Source organism: Panthera onca, chromosome C1 (genome assembly GCF_046562875.1).
Source record: "Panthera onca isolate mPanOnc1 chromosome C1, mPanOnc1 haplotype 2, whole genome shotgun sequence".
Taxonomy (NCBI): Eukaryota; Metazoa; Chordata; class Mammalia; order Carnivora; family Felidae; genus Panthera; species Panthera onca.
The window spans coordinates 150970226-150990392 of NC_138346.1; the positions used below are offsets into that span (position 1 = coordinate 150970226).

At 37.5% G+C, this 20167-nt stretch overlaps 1 protein-coding gene across 6 annotated transcripts in view; it reads left to right on the plus strand.

The window, feature by feature from the left end:
- TTLL7 (tubulin tyrosine ligase like 7) overlaps positions 1–20167 on the plus strand; it is a 139348-nt gene that overhangs the window by 29454 nt on the left and 89727 nt on the right. For 5 of the 6 annotated variants that reach the window (XM_060624331.3, XM_060624333.3, XM_060624325.3 and 2 more), the window contains exons 2-3: positions 17539–17734; positions 17943–18074. In XM_060624331.3, coding sequence (XP_060480314.1) covers positions 17710–17734; positions 17943–18074 — 157 coding nt within the window. In that variant the 5' untranslated portion in view covers positions 17539–17709. The remainder of the gene's footprint in view (positions 1–17538; positions 17735–17942; positions 18075–20167) is intronic. The other variant, XM_060624330.3, reaches the window with a different exon arrangement.

The following is a 20167-nucleotide window of genomic DNA, read 5'->3' on the forward strand; positions in this document are numbered from 1 at the left end:
ATTTATGTATGGAGTGTCTACAATGCTCAGAAGGTGTTTCTGTATTCAAGGGAAAAGTACTCTTTTGTGTAAGTTTTTCTTATTTTGCATTATGATATGATGGATAAGAATATTCTTAGAGAATATAGATTTTTTAATTTTTTGCTGTTTTTTTTTTGAAAGAGAGAGCACACGTGTGCGCAAGTAGGGGAAGCATAGAGGGAGAGAGAGAGAATCTTAAGCAGGGTCCATGCCCAGCAAGGACCCCAATGCGGGGTGGGGGGGTTCAACCTCACCATTGTGAGATCATGACCTTAGCCGAAATCAAGAGTGGGACACTTAACTGACTGAGCAACCCAGGTGCTCTGAGAATATAGATTTCGTATTAAAATAAACATCTGCTTATCTTTAACTCATTCTTGTCAGTAAGAAGGATAAATTATATAAAAATAAAGTATAATTATTATAATTAACTATATAACTTTAAAGTTCATTATTAATATTTCTCACTACAGCTTACTGTCTCTTTGGGTGAAGGAAACTTCCATTTGACGGTGTTACAGATTGAGATTATGGAGTCAGTGTTTTGTTTTTCTTTGACAGCATCAGCTGGGACTTCTGGGGGGGTTGGGGGGTAATCATGAGGAAGCCTGAGTTGAGAAAAATACCTCTGTTCCCTAGCCTCAGTGTCACGAGGCCAAAGAAATGATAATTTTCTAGGCCAGTATCCTAGCTGACTTCTATTAGTGTTTGTAAACCTCTTCTTGGAACTCAGCTGCTTCACAGTCTCCCCTAACTAGAACCCCGTTGTTAGTTCTACTTCTTAGTAGATAAAATTGGCTTCCTCATAGCCAAAGTGAGTAATGTCTTCATGGAAAACATGAATTCAGATATAATCTGTTTGCCTTTGGATCTCATATTAAAATTCTTATCCTCTTAGTGGGTGGGTGAGATGAGTAAGGAGGGCAGAGAAGAAAGGGCAGGCAACTTTATTTGGGGATTAGGTGCGATGGAGGGTAGGTACTCATGATTCTAGTATTTTTCTGGCCCAGTAATGTTAGGCAGGGTAGCAACCATGACAGCTGTAATATTGGTCGTCTCTGATTATTTGCCATGGAGCTTGCCCTTCTTTTTGACAATACCTGTGGGCATGGTGCTTTCCCCCACTTTGCTCCAAATCAGGTCAGTTCCCTATGCATCAGAACTGGTGCCTTTCATGCTCTTCTCAGCCCTGGTGGAACTGCTGCACCGATGGGCGTGGAGGGTGGTGGTGTATGGGGACGGCTCCAGGCGCAAATGCCACTTCCACCGCTCTTACCCAGAGCTCAGTATCAGTAGTTTTTGTTGAATAAAACTTTCTTGTATGCCGTTGGACATTTTGCAGGGTCCTGAAGAGGTTTTCTGACAGTTCTGTGCAGTTTTATCATTGTTGTGGGAGAGGAGAATTGCTGAACTCCTCACCCCACCCCAAAATAGGAAGTTTTGCATTCAGGGTCCAATTTTAATGGGAATGTTGGAAGTTCTATTGGGAGCGAGGCCTGAGTAGTAAACCTATCCAGATCACAAATGCCCTAAATTATCCTTCTTTATTCTTTTTCTTTTCTTCTTTTCTTTTCTTTCATTTTTTTGAGGCCAAAGATTTTAGAATTTTAGAGCTAAGGGCTCTTAATTTCATTTTCTCTTTGTTCAGATTAATAACTGGAAATATCAGTGCCTTATGCAGTTACCACACAGGTTGTTGGTGTCAGAATTGGATTTGGACATGGATCACTTACTCATTACTTCCCCTTGCCCTGTGCAGGAGCAGGTACTGTTGTCCTTTCTTTGCAGGCTTAACTCTTTGCCCCTGAGGCAGTCGTGCCCAGTTCAGAGAGTACATGAAGATTCTCAGCCCTGCTGGAGAGTGAGGTCTTCTATGAGTTGGGCTGCCTTGAACCAGATTGGGGCCTAGCAATCTTATTCAGACTCTCCAGGAGATTCTGGTGCATATTTAATTTTGAGAACTGCTGGCATATAGTAAAGGCCTGAAACGTTGTTGCAGTTGTCATCAGTTCTATACAGTACAAAGTCTTTTGGCCAATATACCATTATTTTTCATCACAGTTAAATCCATGTTCGTTGTAAGACACGTTGTTTTATTTCCTTGGGAAAAAAACCCTCTGCAATTTCAATTATGGAACAATGCTTACTTAGTATAACTTTATGCATGTTGGAAGAGCCTTTGAAAGGTAATTTTAAAAATAGCATTCATTACTTTATGCGTACAAAAAAGGAAAATATAAGTAAAATAAATTGATCAAGGTATTCCTTAAACTTCATTTTCAAAGACAAACACTTGAACCTCTTCTTTATTCACTGTCCATGTTTTTCTGAACAACCTCATCCTCTGTGTCATGAAGAGTTGGTGATGCAACATTTCTTTTTTTTTCTTTTCCTTTTCCTTTTTTTTTTTTTTTTTCTTTTTAAGAGAGAGAGAGAGATGGAGGGAGAAGGAGTGGGGGGAGGGTCAGGTGGGGGGAGAGAGAATCACAAGCAGAATCACATGTCAGCATGGAGCCTGACATAGGGCTCAAACTCATGAACCGTGTGGGATCATGATGTGAGCTGAAAATCAAGAGTCGGATGCTTAACTGACTGAGTCACCCAGGCACCCCACCTTTTTTTAAAGGGCAATGCAACATTTCTTAAAAGAGTGTTCCATTATTATGTTTGGGGTTTTCTCTCCACTTCTGGCATGGATTCTGCAGATTTTGATGTGTATGTGCAGGCATATGATAATTGTGTCAGGATTGCCACCTTGTAAGATCATCACAATTTTAGATGTTGTTAAGTGTTAAAAAAAACAGTATGCTCTCTGTCTCAAAAATAAAATAAACGTTAAAAAAAAAATTAAAAAAAAAACCAGTATGGTTTAGAATCAGAAATATGGTTGTAATTATGGAGTACTCTGTGTTATCTACTCACTTCCTCACTTCTATTCTAGACATAGGTCCCATAGTTTGTTCTTTATACAGTGTCCCATTCATTCTCTGTATGATAATCTGCTATCTTTAAGTTGGTCTATATTTTCTTCCAGAAACTTCTTGTCTGAAGGTGTATCTTCAAATGGATTTTTAGTCTCATGAAATGTAGCTGACCCTATGGAATAATGAATGTAGTAGTCAGGGTTCTCTGGAGAAGCAGAACCAATAATATATATATGAAGAGAGGTTGAGAGGGATGGAAGTGGGGAGAGGGAAAGAAAGAATGAATGAGTATGAATTGGGTTATGTGACTGTGGAGGCTGACAAGTTCAAACTCTGCAGGGTAGTTTGGCAAGCTGTGGACCTAGGGAAGAGTTGACGTTGCAGCTCAAGTCCAAAGACAGTCCGAGGCTGACTTTCCCTTCTTGGGGGACTTCAGTCTGCTTACTCTGAAGGCCCTCCATTGATTGGACGAGGCCCACCCACATTTTGAAGATGTGAAGTGCTGTTGAGAGTGCAGAATATATACACTACACAAGAAGCTTATATTGTAGTTGTTCAAAGAAGACCTTCAAGTGAATCAAATAACAGCAGAGGAAAATAATGTAGGTAGAGATAGTATTTAAAATTGCATGTCAAGTGTATATTGCTATTGGAAATTCATCTTTTTTTTTATATTTTTAATGAAAAGAAAACTGTTTAATAGATTGGGAAAATATAAATGAAATTAAAAAAAATAATCTGTTGGTATAAGTTCCAACAATGTAACATAGTCATCAAAGCCAGTTCAAAACAGAAATAGATGATAATTCTGCAGTACAATGATTATAAAATTGCTGTAGAGAATGCACATTTTTTTCTAGACAGGCTTATATATGGATAATTTTGAATACTAGGTAAGATTAAAAAATAGTATACCCATGTGCCTATGAGGCACAACTGAAAATCAGCTTTGTTGATTTAGTATAATCCTTAACTTATAACACTGAGATGAATGTTTTGGATATATGGTTACATGCATAATTTTACAGATAGTTAGGGTCAACTTTCATTCTTGAGTGTATTTATGTTGATATTATTGTATGTCATATAGGTTTTCGATGACTTCTTGTCTTTTGATTGGTTTGGAATTTGCTAAGTAATTTCTCTAAAAGCAAATGTATGTATTGAAGGCCAGGCACGTTTTTTCTCACTAGAGCACCTACTAAAATGATGGTATTAAAAAATGTTTATTGCCTTAATTAGAAATGTAATGAAATAATGAAGGGAAAAGTAAACTTTTAAACAGATTGGTGATACACCTTTATAGTATTCACTTACTCCATGTAAGAAGGAGAAGTCGAGGCTAAGAAAGAACAATTAGACAAGTTTGTACTATTTGAGAGTATCACATCTGTGGATATTATGTCACTGTGTTCTGGTTAATTTCAGGCACCATTTCTGCATTCCATTAGTGTTTGCTAGAATAAAAGACCAAAATAGTTCTTTTCCTTTGAATTTCCATAAAAGGACTAGTTTCTCATCAAAGATCATGGTGCCAGATAGATACAGTGTTTTTAAATGCCTGGAATGACTTTTGGTAAAGAGTCTTACTTTTTTTTTTTAAGTTTTTTTTGTTTTGTTTTGTTTTGTTTTGTTTTTAGTATTCTCTACACCCAACTTGGGGCTCGAACTCACACCCCCGAGATCAATAGTCTCATGCTTTTTTGAGCCAGCCAGGTGTCCTGAAAGATTCTTACTTTAAAATAGGCCAAGTTTATTAAAATATAGTTAAATTTAATTATTTTTCTTCATAGTGGGCCTGTCATAAAGGCTACTAGTATTTTATTTCTTTCCAAAGATTGATTTTATAAATCAATTTGCACCTAGCTTAGTGATCTAGAAACAAAATAGCCTAGTTATTCTTTTCCTCCTTGGGTCTAACGGTTATACACATCTTATTTTAGCTGATGGAGGTATGCAGCGCATTATATGAACTCAGCCTGTACATTTTCCTTTTCCTGTATTGATTTTCTAAACTTTGACTGCATGAGTCTCAGACCATGGCATAATTTTACTGGGCTTTAATTTAATTTACAGGGGTCTGAAAACTATGACAAATATACATGATACCAGAAGTTAATAAAATTGAAAATTTCTTACTTAAAGTTCAAAACCTCCCAACAAATTGTATCCCTCTGATGTGGTAACTTCAGGCTCTGTGTCTGAGATTGAAGAATATGTAAATTCAAAGACATTTTTAAAGCTGCTGCCTGGGAGCCAATTGTCTCACAGAGGAAACATACAATGTAGCCTCCTCTTATTTCACTTGAATTGTGGCATTTTATGCAAGGATATTTTGAAGTAATTCTCTTTATTTAAAAAAAAAAATGGAACCTAAGTTCATTAATATTTGTATTGGTTAGGCACCTGGTTTAAGCAAAAAAGAAATTTGTTAGTTTATGTGACTGAAAAGTTCAGGAATGTGTTATCTATCTTTCTGCCTCCTTTATATAACTTCATCCTCAGGTTCTGTGTAGGGGTGAGATGGGGACCACCAGTGCAGGTACGTATGTTCTCAGATTCAAATCCAGCTCAAGAGAGAACCTATATTCTTTAAGAATCTGAAAATGAGTTCTTGGCTTGAGTCTTGCTGGTCTTAGTTGGATCCTGTGTTCATCTCTGAACCAATCCCATGATCAAGGAGATGGGATTCCTCAGTAATTTTAGATGTAAGTCATTTGCCCAGTGTTGGGGCTGAGATCAGCATCCACCCCATTCAAAGCACATGGATCAAGGCGGAGTCGTGCTTTATCAGAGGAAATTCAGATTACTGTTCACAGAAAATGGGTAAGTGTAGGCTGTGGCAAATGATAAATGATAAATGATAAATGATCGAGGCGGAGTAGTGCTTTATCAGAGGAAATTCAGATTACTGTTCACAGAAAATGGGTAAGTGTAGGCTGTGGCAAATGATAAATGTCCAAGGGCAGTGTGCTAGTGACTTTGCATTTAGGCTGCTATATCTTGTTCAGAAACCAAAATAATAATTCTATTGGAATAGCATGTCCAATACAAGGTTCATTTAGATGGTGGTAACAGAAACGTAAAATAACAATAGCTTAACAAGATGGAGGTTTATTTTCTCTGGACATAGTCAGTCCAAGACTGATAAAGCATTTCCATGACAAAACCAATTTTCTTTGAATTGCTGCAGCTCCTGCAATTGCATTTACATTCCAGGATGGAAGAAAAAAAAAAGCAAATAAAATGAGTGTCCACCAGTTGTCTACGTTCCTGTTTAATAACTCCCACTTATATCTCATTGGCTGGAACCTGGTCATATGGCCATGTACACTTGTAAGGAAGTCTGGGAAATGTGGTTATATAGATTGGTACAGTGCCACCTTAATAACCCAGTCAATATTTTGTTAGTAAGGAAGAACGAGTGAATGGCTATCAGGCAGGCAGCTGGTAGTCTTTCAACATGTGTTAACTTATTAACCAATATGGATGACATAGGAGGCTTGTTTAAAAACCCAATGAATTTTATATATTTAAGATTTAAAACTTGTTTTAGAAATAGATAAAAATATAAACAGTAAAAATAATCATACCCTAAAATTGGCAACAAGGTATGCATTGAATCAGTATCAAATAAGGTCAGAGGAAGAGTAAAACATGATTCTAATTTATCTGTCTCTGTTTGGCTATAGTGAGGTCCTCTGTCAAGATAAGGAACATAAGAGGAGTGCCAGGTTTTCAGTGGAAGTTAAAGAGTTAAGTTTTGGACATTTAAAACTATAAATGTTGGTATCAGATGACATTCGGGTGATGTCATTTGGTCACCAGCTAAGCAGCTGCACATTTTGATATCTATTGTGCATTTTCTGGCAGAGAACAGAGAACTGGATATTTTAGAAATTCTCCATTTCCCCCAGTCCCTCTGTTTCACCTTGTGATCTAGGTTACTGAAAGTTAGGGAGAGCTAGGTCCAAAGGACCACAGTTCCAACTCCGTAGCTTAGAACAAGAGAAGTCTTTGTGTCGTCAAGCATAGGTTGGGTGTTTTGAGGATATGAGGTTCAGCTGTCTTAGATTTGGTACTGTTCTTTGCAGGGTGAGGGAATGGGAGGAGGCAAATGGATTCACAAGAGGAGTGATATATGCAAAAACTAACTGATAACATCACATGTTATTCCTAAGGAGCAAATGAGACTTTTTTTAGGCTACTGGAGAATTTTATAGAACTGCAGTATTACATTCTAAAGGAAATGTACCCAAAGAGGATTTTGACTCTACTTAAGCCTTTGATGGTTACATTATCAAGTCACCTTGTCTTTTGCCACTTTGTTGACTGAATTATGGATGTTACTTCTTTGAACTTTATTTAGTTCTACATTTACTGAGTAAGCTTTTTGCCTTTTTTCATTATTCTAAGTACTGAAAATAAAACAACTATTAATAAGGGGAAAATGCCTTCAAGGTATGCTGTGTTATCATTTCCTATTTATCAGTTTCTATTGTTTTCATGTCATACTAGGCTAAATTTAAAGACAAGACATTCCACAGAGCCTAGTGGACATTTTGTTTGGATGCTGTAATTTAACCAAAAACATTGAACCAATACTAAGCAGGGTAAGGCGATTTGGAAAACAAATAAGCAGTACATTAGTGAGAGCTACTGTTGCTCAAAGTCAATATTAATTGTTACTAGAATGAATAAATAGTTCTTCTGTTTGTTTATTCTTATATAATGTCACACTTGGCTTTCTTTCAGGTTTTTAGAAGTGGTTGATCAAATGTTTTTTTCAAGTCTAAAACACTACAGAGCTAGCTTTTGGGAATATACCCAGTCTGAGAAACGGACACAGAAGTTTCTGTGTTCAGGAAGTAAGTAGCTTCTCTGAAAACCTTTCTAATTTATACACACAATGAGGGGTGCCAATGTACTATTGTTAGGATGGTTGTTTGGGTGATGTCATTTGTTCACCAGTCAGGCAGCTGGGCGTTTTGAAAATCTATTGTAATTTCTTGGCAGAGAGCACAGAAATGGGAGCAGTCAGCTTTGGAATGGACCTTTCTATGTTTAATTAAAATCATTTTATTTATGAAAGTAGAGGTTTTCCTTATCTACAATCACTCATTCTGTTGTGTTATTTTCTATTTTTTTTCTATCTGTCCTTTTCTGAAAATATAAAACTGAAATCACCTTACCCGACACAATGACTCTTCCTTCTGCAGGCATTCTCTTGATGACTGGTGCCCGCTTCTACCCAGATCCTCTAAACCAGAAATCTCCAAGTCATCTGATATCACCTTTCCTTTCTTGATCACCAACTGTAGTAGCAGTATCCCTTTGCCCTGTGTCTGTTGCTTTTATCTGTGATCAAGCTCGTACCATCTCTCTTCTGGAGAACGATGTCTTTGTAACATCCTCTCAGGACCGGGTCTCCATTCTTGCCCCGTCCTATCCAGCTCCCGTGATTACTGCCAGTACAATCGATTAAAAAGAAATTTAGGGGACGCCTGGGTGGCTCAGTCAGTTAAGCATCTGAGTCTTGATTTCAGTGCAGGTCATGATCTCATGGTTCATGAGTTTGAGCCTCACATTGGGCTCACTGCTGTCAGCACAGAGCCTGCTTGGGATCCTCTGTCCTCCCATCTCTCATGCGGTCTCTCTTTCTCAGAAATAAACATTAAAAGAATATTTAGATTGTGTTACTCCTCTTAAAGTCCTTCAGTGACTCCACATTTCTTATGAGTTAGGATCAGACCTAAATTTCCGACTTAGAACATAATTCTATTCTAAGGAGACATGTGATGGTTCAAATGAAAGTATCTTGGCCATTTTACTTTCCCTATTGTTTCAGAAGGCTAAACCATGATAAGGGTGCATTCATTCTTTATGTTAGGAATGACATATTCGATGCTCATCCTCTGTAGAACAGGACTGGCTGTTGCCTCCTCCTCCTCCTTTCTTATCTTCCCCATGTAGTTCTTGACACTTATTTCATTATATGTTCATTTCTAAGTTCTCTCTCTCCCTCTCTCTCTCAATATATACTATATGTTATTTATGTACTTTTAAACCTTGTATAAATAGTATACTACTATATGTATTCCTCAACTTTTTTTCATGTGCGTTATTTGTGTGATTCATCATGTAATTCTAGTTTGTTTATTTTTACTGACGCATAGTACTTTCGTTGCATGCGTGCAGCAATGTACCACAATGTTGATGTTCATCTGCAACCCCTCTCCCCCATTTCTCAGCTAATCATGACTGTTTCAGATCAAGTTACCATGCTCCTGGCCCGGTGCTTGAGAGCAGAGGGTATATTATTAATCTTTGTGGTTACTGTTAATCCTCATATGTGTAATGATTTTTAGTAGACTGCTTATCTTTAAAATGAATGTCTTGGTTGGTCACCATTGGTGGCTGATTTGGGCTCAAACAGGGGTATCAGTTGCCTTTGTAGATTAATAAAACCTCACCTCACTTAGCTGTCTCCAGTAGTAAATCCTTTGTAGTAAGGAGAGATCCTTTGTAGTAAGTGTCTTCCTTTCCAGCTGTTCAGAGTCCTGCTTGGCAAATGCTTTCTTTCTAAATCATGCACATGTTTCTGCTTAAAAAGACCAGTGGGGAAGGAGTAGACTCCAGCAGTGGTGTCCTCCACTTTCCTGGAGTTTGCCCCTGCCACCAGCTGTTGGCCCGTAGTCCAGTAGTTCTCAAACTTTAGCCTACATCAGAATCACCTGGAGAGCTTGTCAGTTGTTGAGCCTCACTCACCCTTGGAATGTGATTTGAAAATTCTGGGCTTGAACCCAAGAAAATGCTTTTCTAATAAGTGCAGGTGATGCTGATACTACTGTTCCTGGAGCCACACTTCGAGAATCCCTGCTCTAGGCCAACATTTCCTAATCTTTATTTTATTTTCTTGACTCGTGGAGCCCTTTAACATTAATATGGAATTTCATATCACTTACGTGAATTTTAAAGTCACTGTATAATTTTGTAATTTTTACATGTTATAAAGAAGGGCTTTAAGCTTAAAAAAAAAAAGTGTCAGCTTAGTATTAAACATTGTGGTCCCCTAGAGTCTTGCTACTCAAAGTGTGGTCTGTGGAGCAGCATACCTGGGAACTTGTTAGAAATGCAGACTCTGAGGCCCCACCCCAGAACTAATGGATCAGAATCTGGACTTCAACATCGTAGTTATATAGTATTCTCAGATGATTGGTATGCACATGAAAGTTTAAGAAGCCACTGGTCTAGAGCTCACATTAAATCCAATCCTGATAATATCAAAACAAATAAGAAACATTTCAAATTTTAATGTTTAAAAATTGGCGCATATTTCACTTACTTTCATTTTCTTACTGTCACTTAAGAAAAGCAGTATCTCAGGGCGCCTGGGTGGCTCGGTTGGTTAAGTGTCCGACTTCGGCTGGGGTCATTGCCTCTCAGTTCATGAGTTTGAGCCCCATGTCAGGCTGTGTGCTGACAGCTCAGAGACTGGAGCCTGCTTCGGATTCTGTGTCTCCCTCTCTCTCTGCCGCTCCCGCACTCACACTCTGTCTCTCTAAAATAAAATTAAAAAAATAAAATAAAAAAAGAAAAGCAGTATCTCTTTGCAAATAAAAATAATATATCAAATTTGGTTTGGGGACCAAGTGCTAAAATTTAGTGATGTGTTACAGCACAAAAATAGATGAATGTATTCATGACCTGATGTCTGGAAATATTTCTTTTTCCACACACAAAAATCAACTGCCTCAGTGTGCCTGTGTGGCCCAGTCGGTTAAACATCTGACTCTTGATTTTAGCTCAAGTTATGATCTCAGGGTTCATGGGTTTGAGCCCGCATCAGGCTCTGAGCTGACAGTGTGGAGCCTGCTTGGAATTCACTCTTTTTTCTCTGCTTCTTCCTCTCTCGTTTTCTCTCTCCCTCTCAAATAAACATTAAAAAAAAAAAATCAGCTGTCTCATTTGATAATTTTCATGAAGTAATAGATTTCTGACTGCTACTTGTAGTAACCTCTCTGCAATAATACATTATGTGTGTGTAGAGTGTTTTTTTCCCCTAAGTAAAAGCCTGATTGGATATGATTTTTGTAACATTATTTTTCAAATTATTTTGAAGTAGTACTAGAAACATCTTTCATGAGATAGTTACAGTTTAGAAATCCAGAGAGGATTATTTTGAGGCAAATTTGCAGAATTATCATTTAAAAATGTTCTTATACCTTGTGTTTCAATATCATTGTTCATCATACCTCTTTTCTTTTTTTTTTAAATTTTTTTTTTAAACGTTTATTTACTTTTGAGACAGAGAGAGACAGAGCATGAACGGGGGAGGGTTAGAGAGAGAGGGAGACACAGAATCTGAAACAGGCTCCAGGCTCTGAGCTGTCAGCACAGAGCCCGACGCGGGGCTCGAACTCACGAACCGTGAGATCATGACCTGAGCCGAAGTTGGACGCTTAGCTGACTGAGCCACCCAGACGCCCCAGTACCTCTTTTCTTCAAACAGCTGTCTATAGGGATAATAATAACGGCACCTTTTAGGGTGTGAAGATCAGAGTTTTAGATGTAAAAACCTAGACGAGTGCCTGGCACATAGTATGTTTAACATTTATTAAATGACTGAAATCACCCGATCCCTTCCCTTTTCTTTCTTGTGTTCTTCCTCTTCCTCATCAGTGTTGTTACAGTCCAGAGCACGTGAAGGATAGAGAAATTTAATTATCCATTGTATAAAATTAAGGGGTATACTGGGCCTAGTACAGGGTCTCGCTATCTTTTTTTTTCTTCTCCAGGCAGAGGAGAATACTATAAAGTGGAGCTATGGAGAACTAGAAAATAGTGCCCAGGGGGAGGTAGCAAGGTTCAAATAGGGAGTTTGTGATGGTTGTTAGTGTTACTGGTCATATGATAAGATTGTACTTCCTAACTCTTGTTGGCTGGGGTCATGTGACTTATTCAGGCCATTGACGTGTGAGTAGAAATTTTGTGTGTCATTAGTTGCCTATATAAGAGCCTCCAAAACTCTTTCCCTCTGGTACAGTGACTGGTTTTAGGATGATGGCTGCTCTAACAGCTTGGCTTCCTGTGTGACTGTGAAATGCAGAGCAGCCCTGCCAGTCTTTGGTTGATATGTAGCATGATTAAGAGATAGACCTTAGCTGTTTTAAGCTCCTGAGATATGGGGGATATTTATTATTGCAGCAAAATGTAGCCTCTCCTAATATAGATTGTTGTTTTGAGATCTGAAAAGTCATATCATTAGTAGGATAGCAAGTATGGAAGGGGGACAGGAGTAACTTAGATGCCAAAAACTATGATGCTAGGAGACAAGAACCCAAGAGAGTCATCAGCAGTATGTGCAAATCTAATGTCTGTCCTGGGGACACAAGGTGGAGAGAGGGGTTGGGATCTCCCTGCCCCTCTTCTCTCCTTCTCCGTCAGAAAATTGATACCCTATCAAAAGTACATAAAACTGGTTATATACACTGTGAAACATGTTTGTTCTCCTTGTCAGTGTGAAAACAGTAATTTTAAAACCAATGTAGAAAATAAATACATAGGAAAACCAGGATTTAGGAAGAAGAACCATATTGGAGGGCTTAGACATTGTTCAGTACCACAGAAATGGTATGTCTTCTCCATTCCTTCCCCTTCACACATGTTCATATCCTCATATGCTTACAGGCACATATGTGCACATACACATCAGATTTTTATCAACTCCATTTGTATTCAATCCATCTGGATTCAAATTTCAAATTGCAACTCTTGGGGTACCTGAGTGGCTCAGTTGGTTAAGCATCTGACTCTAGATTTCGGCTTGGGTCATGATCTCATGGTTTGTGGGTTTGAGCTCCGCATCAAGCTCTGCGCTGGCAGTACAGAGCCTGCTTAGGATTCTCTCTCTCCCTCTCACTCTGCCCCTCCTTTGTTTGTGCTCTCTCTCTCTAAATAAATCAACTTTAAAAAATAAAAAATAAAAATAAAAGGCTCTTCATTAAATAAAAATAAAATGAAATTGTAACTCTTCTCCTTACTTTCCCCCCACGTTCCTGGTCTCCTAATCAGTTGTGTTCCCCCCCCCCCCCCCCCCCCCCGGTACTTAGCATTTTCTGACGTTTACTTATTTAATATGTTTGCTGTTATTGTTAGTCTCTTCCCAACTAGAGTGTAAGCACCACAAAGAAAAAAATTTTTTTAACCTATTTTGTTCACTAAGAACAGTGGCTGCTACATAAGAGTATTTGTTGAATTGTAGTACCTTCATGAAGGAAAAAAAACAGGAAGACAGTCTGGATATGGATAGCTGCCTTGGGGTTCTAAGAAGACAGATTAAATCTGATGCAACTTTGTGATCTCAACTACATTTTAAACCACAGCTTGATTCTCTTGCTCTCATTCTCTAGCTTTTAAAACAGCTCCAGTCAAGCAGAATTAAGCTTCTTTGTGAAATCTTTAATGTGTCATGTTTAAAGACTGAATTTTGAAGGTAGCATACAAAGTGGGAAATGTCATGGGCTTTAAAGACAAGCCACTTCATTGTCACCTATTAGGTGTGACTTTGGGCAAGTTACTTAGCCATGAAATCTAAATTTTCCTATATATAAAATGGGAATAAAACATACCAGGGCATTTATTAGGTGGACTAAATACACATGAAGTTATGTGAGAAATGCTTAGTACACAGGAGGTACTGGTTTATATTCGTTTCTTTCTTCTTCCTTCTCATCATAAAAACAGCTTTTATTAAATTTTTATTTAATATAATTTTACGTATTTTCAACTTAACCCTAATTTTGGTTCCCACTGACCTTTGGTTAAGATTACTAAAATTTAGTAGTCTATGGTAATTAGAATTCTGCCAATATGTTTGAAGAACCCATTCTATATAGCATTCACTGGGCACAGATTCCTGGGATGTTGGGAACATCTGAGTTTCTCTCATAATTTCCACAAAAGGTGTTTGGTATTCATCTTATTATCAAAAATACCAACCAATGCTATCCTCATTGGTTGGTATTTTTGACTCTAAGGCTGGAGAAAGTCAATTTCTTCCTTTTGCACAGTAAGAAATTAAGTCATGTATCTGTTAAGTGGCAGAATAAAGGATAAGAATCGAAACTGACCTCTTGTTCAGTGCTCTTTCTGTCATATTATATTTTGATCTAAATGACATGCAAAGTTTGGTGGGTTTGTTATTAACATTGTAATGATGAAACAAACTTTTATCACATGTATCTTACTTTTTCAAAAGGTAATAGCGCGGGATACTAATGGCTGTACACGAAAGAGTGTCTCCTTTAGCTGTGCACCTGCCACAACAGGCTGCCACCACTCGATGCATATTTCCCCCATGCTCTTCTGTTATTTTACCCAGATGTAAACTTCTAGGTACTTGGCCTTTTTCACTTAAAAATGTGAAAGTAGTATATTGTAAATGATATGTGTTTGTTTCTCAGAGCCCCACGACCACCTCTGGTTACTGCCAGGTGGCATCATGAACAAGTACTTACTTGGCATTGTGTGAGGCAATGTTCTAGCCTCTGGAAGTGGAGGATTGAAGAAGATAGAAGAAAACCAGAACCACTTGTCTTCACAGAGCTTACCTTCTTAGTTTGTGGTTGGTGATATGATAGGGGTACAAATAATGGTCTCTGTGATAGACCAGAAGAGGGAGTAATGAATTTCTTCAAACATAATCAGAGGAAGCTCTAAGGAAAGAGTGGAAATTTGTGTCTGGACTTTAAGTGATGGGTTGTAATTCAACAGAAAGAACTGGGAAGAAAGAGCACTCCAACACAAATGTATTGGAATTACAGCTTTTTGTGTTTTAGTCTTATGTATCTATTGTTTTGCATGGTAGCCCTTGAACTTCTACATTCAAGGTGCCCATTTGCTTGACATTTCTGAGAATTGAGTCCTTCTGGAAATGGCTTATTTGCAGAACAAAATTGCTTATTTGTCTTAGAAATCAATTTCTGCTGATCTTCTAATTCTTTTTTTCCCCAATTTGTTTACTTCAACTAGAGATGAAGATTTTAATGGATGATTTTTTCTTTCTTTCTTTCTTTCTTTCTTTTTTTTTTTTTTTTTTACCTATTTGGCCTTTTTAAATACAGGTTCCAAAGTTTTCTTCTTTGTTTTACTTTTTTCTTGTCTGTGTATGTTATAACTAACTATTATTGGCTTCAGTGTCACTATGTGCTCGCAGCAGACGTCAAATTTGGCTGCATGACACAATTATATGGAGAGCTAAAAAATGCTGATGCCTGGGCCCCACTTGGGTCTGGGGTGTGGCCTTGGCACTAGGAGTTTCAAAAGTTTCTCAGGTGATTCTACTTTGCAGCCAAGCTTAAGAAACCCTTGGCTTGAAGTATTTCGGAGGTAACTGAAACATACTGTGTGCTTCTGGAAAGTAGGTAACCATGGCTCATTTAAGTGATGTGATCAATCTTGCCGTCTCACATCCTTCACTAGGGATACAATGAAATAATTAGAATTGAGATAGTAGGATGAAGTTCTTGAGTTTGTTAAAGCACTCTTACTGTTATTCACCAAAATATAAATGCAACTAAGTAAAGCATATAAAGATAGACTAAATTTAAGGTCTTTAAATTCCTGTGTGGTGAGTGAAGAGATAACAGTTCCTGTTTTGAGCTCTATACTAAAGCTGTTTGGCTCATTATTTAAGTCAGAAATTAACAAATCTGTTTTTAGAGCTGATAACAATTACTAACTTATTGTCAACGTAGTTTGGCAGATGTTGTCTCAAACTCTTCTTGACTTTGTCACCTACTTTCGATGTAATACGTACTCTGTTACCATAAGAGAATCTTTGTTTACTCCAGTAACAAGATGTTGGACAAGGACTTGTAAACCCAAATAGTTACCTCCCTGAGGTATCAAAGAGCTACCAGAAAGAAATCACACTGAACTTTAGACCACTCCTTTCTTTTATTCTGAAAAGTAATCTAGTCTATTTCCAGCTTGGAATTGGGAGCTCAGGTCAGGCTGGGGATGTTTACTGTGACTTCACTGTTTGATTTTGAAGTATTGTGATCTCCCACAATACACCCATATCTGGCAGTTTTGCACTGCAACTGGGTTACCAAGTTTTTGTGTTTTTTTTTAACATCTATATAGCATGTTAGCACGGGGTCTGAAAATAGTGGGGCTCTGTGAACAGTATGAACAATCAGTCAGAATTGGGTTCAAAGCCTAGGTTTCTATTTATAAACTGTGTTACCTTGATATATTTAACTTATTTAGCCTTGATTTCCATATCTAGAAAACTGCAGAAATGGTATCTCAATTCCAGGTGTGTTAATTAGGTAAGGTATTTTAGATTCTTAACAGTGCCTGTCCACAATTGTTCTGTAATAAGTAATAGTTAACTAGTTTTCATATTGAATTATTCTAGGTAATTATTCTAGTAAAAATGATACCCAAAAACTAAGTTCTAAATTTTCTTTAATAATGAATCCTATTATTAATAATGACTATTGAGGGTGATGTATTAAGAGTCACATTTTATATAGCTGAATTTCTGATAAACCTGATAACCTCCTGATAAAGGTATTGATACCATACCTTTGTTTATCATGATAGGCTTTATAGTTTTTCATTGTGTTTAGAGACATTTTACAAGAACTTAAAGATTCTTACAACATGAAGGGAGAAATTAGAAAGTTGACAGTATAGACTGGGCAATATAGTATAGTCAGGGCATAAATACCTAGGTTCATACATACACAGTGAAAATGAGTGGAGTGTAATATAGGCCTTGCTGAGGTGTAGCCGAATCAAATGAGCTCATTAAAAAATGTTTATTGCATTCCTCTGTGTGCCCAAATAAGATCAGCATAATGATGACTCCTCTCATTTTCTGCCTTTCAAAATTGTGTTCATTTTTTAAGGCACAATTCAAATGTGGTCTACTTTATGAAGTCATCAACTCCCTCCCTACCAACAAGCCCCCCTCACCCCCGCCACCCCTTCATGAGGAATCGCTTTTCTCTGTATTTCGTTGTATGTGATCTCTGCCTTGGCAGTCACTTCGCTGTGTCATGTTAAAAGTGATGCTGCACCTAACTTTCAGGTGTTGGGTTGAAGGTTGTGTGGGGTCCTAGTTAAGGCACTGACTTTGACACCAGAGAGTTGTTCACTTTAATCTCCACATTGTCACTTTTGTGTAAAGATTTGCCCTTTCTGAGATCAATTTACTTAACTGTAAGCTAGGGATAAAAGCTTCCACCTTATGGTTTTGCTGCAAGATTAAATGGCTTAAGTGGCCTACGATAGTCAGCGTTCAGTAGATGATAGCGAGTGTGGTTATCGTCATTATTTGTGTATGGCATGCTATTTATTGTGTGTAAATATGATATGTAACTTAAATAAAACCTCCTCCTCTAGACTACACTTTTTAGGACAGGGAACTATCACTTGGCATTTTGTGTAAGGTTTTATAAATTAACAAACATTTGTCGATTGAGTACAGTAACTTTCACCTTCACTTGACTTTTAAAGACAATAGAAAATTTTCATCAGAGTTGTTTTCTAAAATGACTTTGTTTTAAAATCCCTACAGGTACCTTCTCATCCCATAACTTCGGTGTCCTGAAATCTGAGGATTCCACCAAGATAATATGATAGGAACTTTCAGTGATTTGGAGCTGTATCCTACTTAGACTCATGCAGGCCTTCCAGATTTCCTGAGAGCTTGGTACAGCAACACACACTGGCACAGGCACAGACAATAATGCCATCTCTGCCTCAAGAAAGAGGTAAGCAGATTGACTTAATCACACTACAAAATGTGGATATATTATAGATCATCACTGAATTTTTTTTTTAAGAATTAAAAATTAATTGAGGACTTTTAAGTAGAATTTATAATTTTACTTTTTTTTTGGCGGGGGGGGCATTTGTGTTCTCTGCTATGGAATTTTTGTTATTTCAGTGATATTTGGCTGGTTTACATTTCTTTTAAAGTTATTCAGGGACCCTCTCCCCTGGATCTGAATACAGAATTGCCTTATCAAAGCACAATGAAAAGGAAAGTCAGAAAGAAGAAAAAGAAGGGAATCATTACAGCAAATGTTGCTGGGACAAAGTTTGAAATTGGTAGGTCTCCTCAGAATCATAATTGTTGGGGAAACTGGTTTGATGTTGAAAACAATGTAGAAATTCTGGAGATAATAATCTTTTGTGTAATTGATTTTTTTTATGTTTATTTATTTATTTTGAGAGAGAGAGGGCAAGCATGAGTGGGGGAGGGGCGGTGAGAGAGGGTGAGAGAGAATCCCAAGAAAGCTCTGTGCTGGCAGTGCAGAGCCTGATGCAGGGCTCAAACCCACCAACCATGATATCATGATGTGAGCCGAAATCAAGAGTCAGCTCAGCTTAACCAACTGAGCACCCAGGTGCCCCTGTAATTGATTTTTAAATGTATTCTATAAAATTTTCTATTTTATGAGACATTTAACATGTTAATAATCAGAAAGAACATCAATGTAAACATTGCTAAAAGCTTTAGCTATTAATGGGGTAGTATTCAATAGATGTGATTTTGATTAATACTTAGTTTTTAAATCAAGTATCAAATCAACATGAAACAGATTAAAATGTTAGATGCAAAATAAAAAAACACAAAATTTGAGATTTTTATTAAACAATGAGAACCTGGCTTAAGGAGTAAAAATATATTTCTCTCTGTGTTTTAAAAAATTCTTTTGATGATGCTGTTGCTTTTTATTAATGAAATTGCAGTTCTTATGTGTAAACAGTATCTGTAGTATAGAGAATAGATAAGAAGAATAATCATTTTAGATTAAGATACATTTGTCCAGCATTGCAAACAAAACTCTTAACAAATACCGTAAGTACTCAAATAATCTTCCTCTCAACCATTTTGCACTAAAAGTTAAGGAAAATCATGTGAACCTCAAGGATGTTAATTATTCTTACCCTTATTAATCTTTGGGAATCTCATTTCATTTACAGTAATTCACCAAAGTTCTTGAGCAATCAGTGGAATACTTCAATGGAATTGAGGTCCCCTGATACTCTGTTCCAACAAGTGGTCCTCAGAGGAAGGGACTTGAAGCAAGTTAGCATGGGAGGGTGAAATATGAAAGATTCAGGGTTTATCTGCAGCATGTTTTCTAGGAACAAGAGTAAGGCGACTGTTGTTAAAGTGATTGATGGGTGGTGTTAACTTACCCTCTTGCTTTTACGGTTCTGGTGGGGTTCATAAGGAGCCTTGATCTATAGGAGAGTGTTTCAGTGCACTTCCCTGTCACTTTCCCAGGAAGTCTTCCCAGGGCTGAAGTTGCCTTAGCATTCTTTATAATGATTCCTACCTCCTTGCTGAGCCTGCTCATTTGTGTTTAACAAAATTCCTGTAGGGCCTTGAATCGGGGACTGTTGAGAGAATACAGTGCTAACTAAGTATAGGGGAGGGAAAGAGAGAATGGACCATGTGTCTAGGAGAAAATGCTACCTTGCTTTTCCCTTATTTAAGCTAGTGAATGCAACAGTGTACTTCTTACAATTTAATTACTGCTTCCTTGACAGTTGACTTATATAATGGAAATACACTTAAGCCGTTAGTCAACACACCTGTGTTTTTGCCCTGGTGTTGCCTATTTCCTCAGGCAGAAAACCTTGCTATAGTTCTAATAGTAATTTTTTATAACCATTGGCCAAACATTTCCACGTGTATTATTTCACTTAATCTTCCAAATAACCCTGCATATAGGCTGCATTACTCCCTTGCTCCCTTTCCCCCTGTCTTCCCTCACTCTAATAGTGACTTTGAAGTGGCTAATAGCCATAAGAAAATATGCATGGAAAAATAAAAACAGGAAAATAGGATGAATCTTGTGGCTGATAAGAATACAAAATACATTCCTTGAGACCCTCTATAGTTAGAGATGGATTTGACTCGCAGCCTCAACCGAAGCAAATATTAAAACACAATCCACTCTAGAATGCACAGCAGGAGATAAAATCATACTGGTTATTCAAAGGATATAGGACTTCTGTGTTCCTGTGTCTTGAGAGAAGTTTTTCTTATAGTTCCTTATGAAGACACATTGTGGAAGAGTGAAGTGCATTTCCACAGTTCTATAATTAATACATTATGACATTTCACATGATTTTCTTAATATGTCCTTTATAGCAGAGTTGAAGAAACAAGCCCAGTGAGAGTTAGC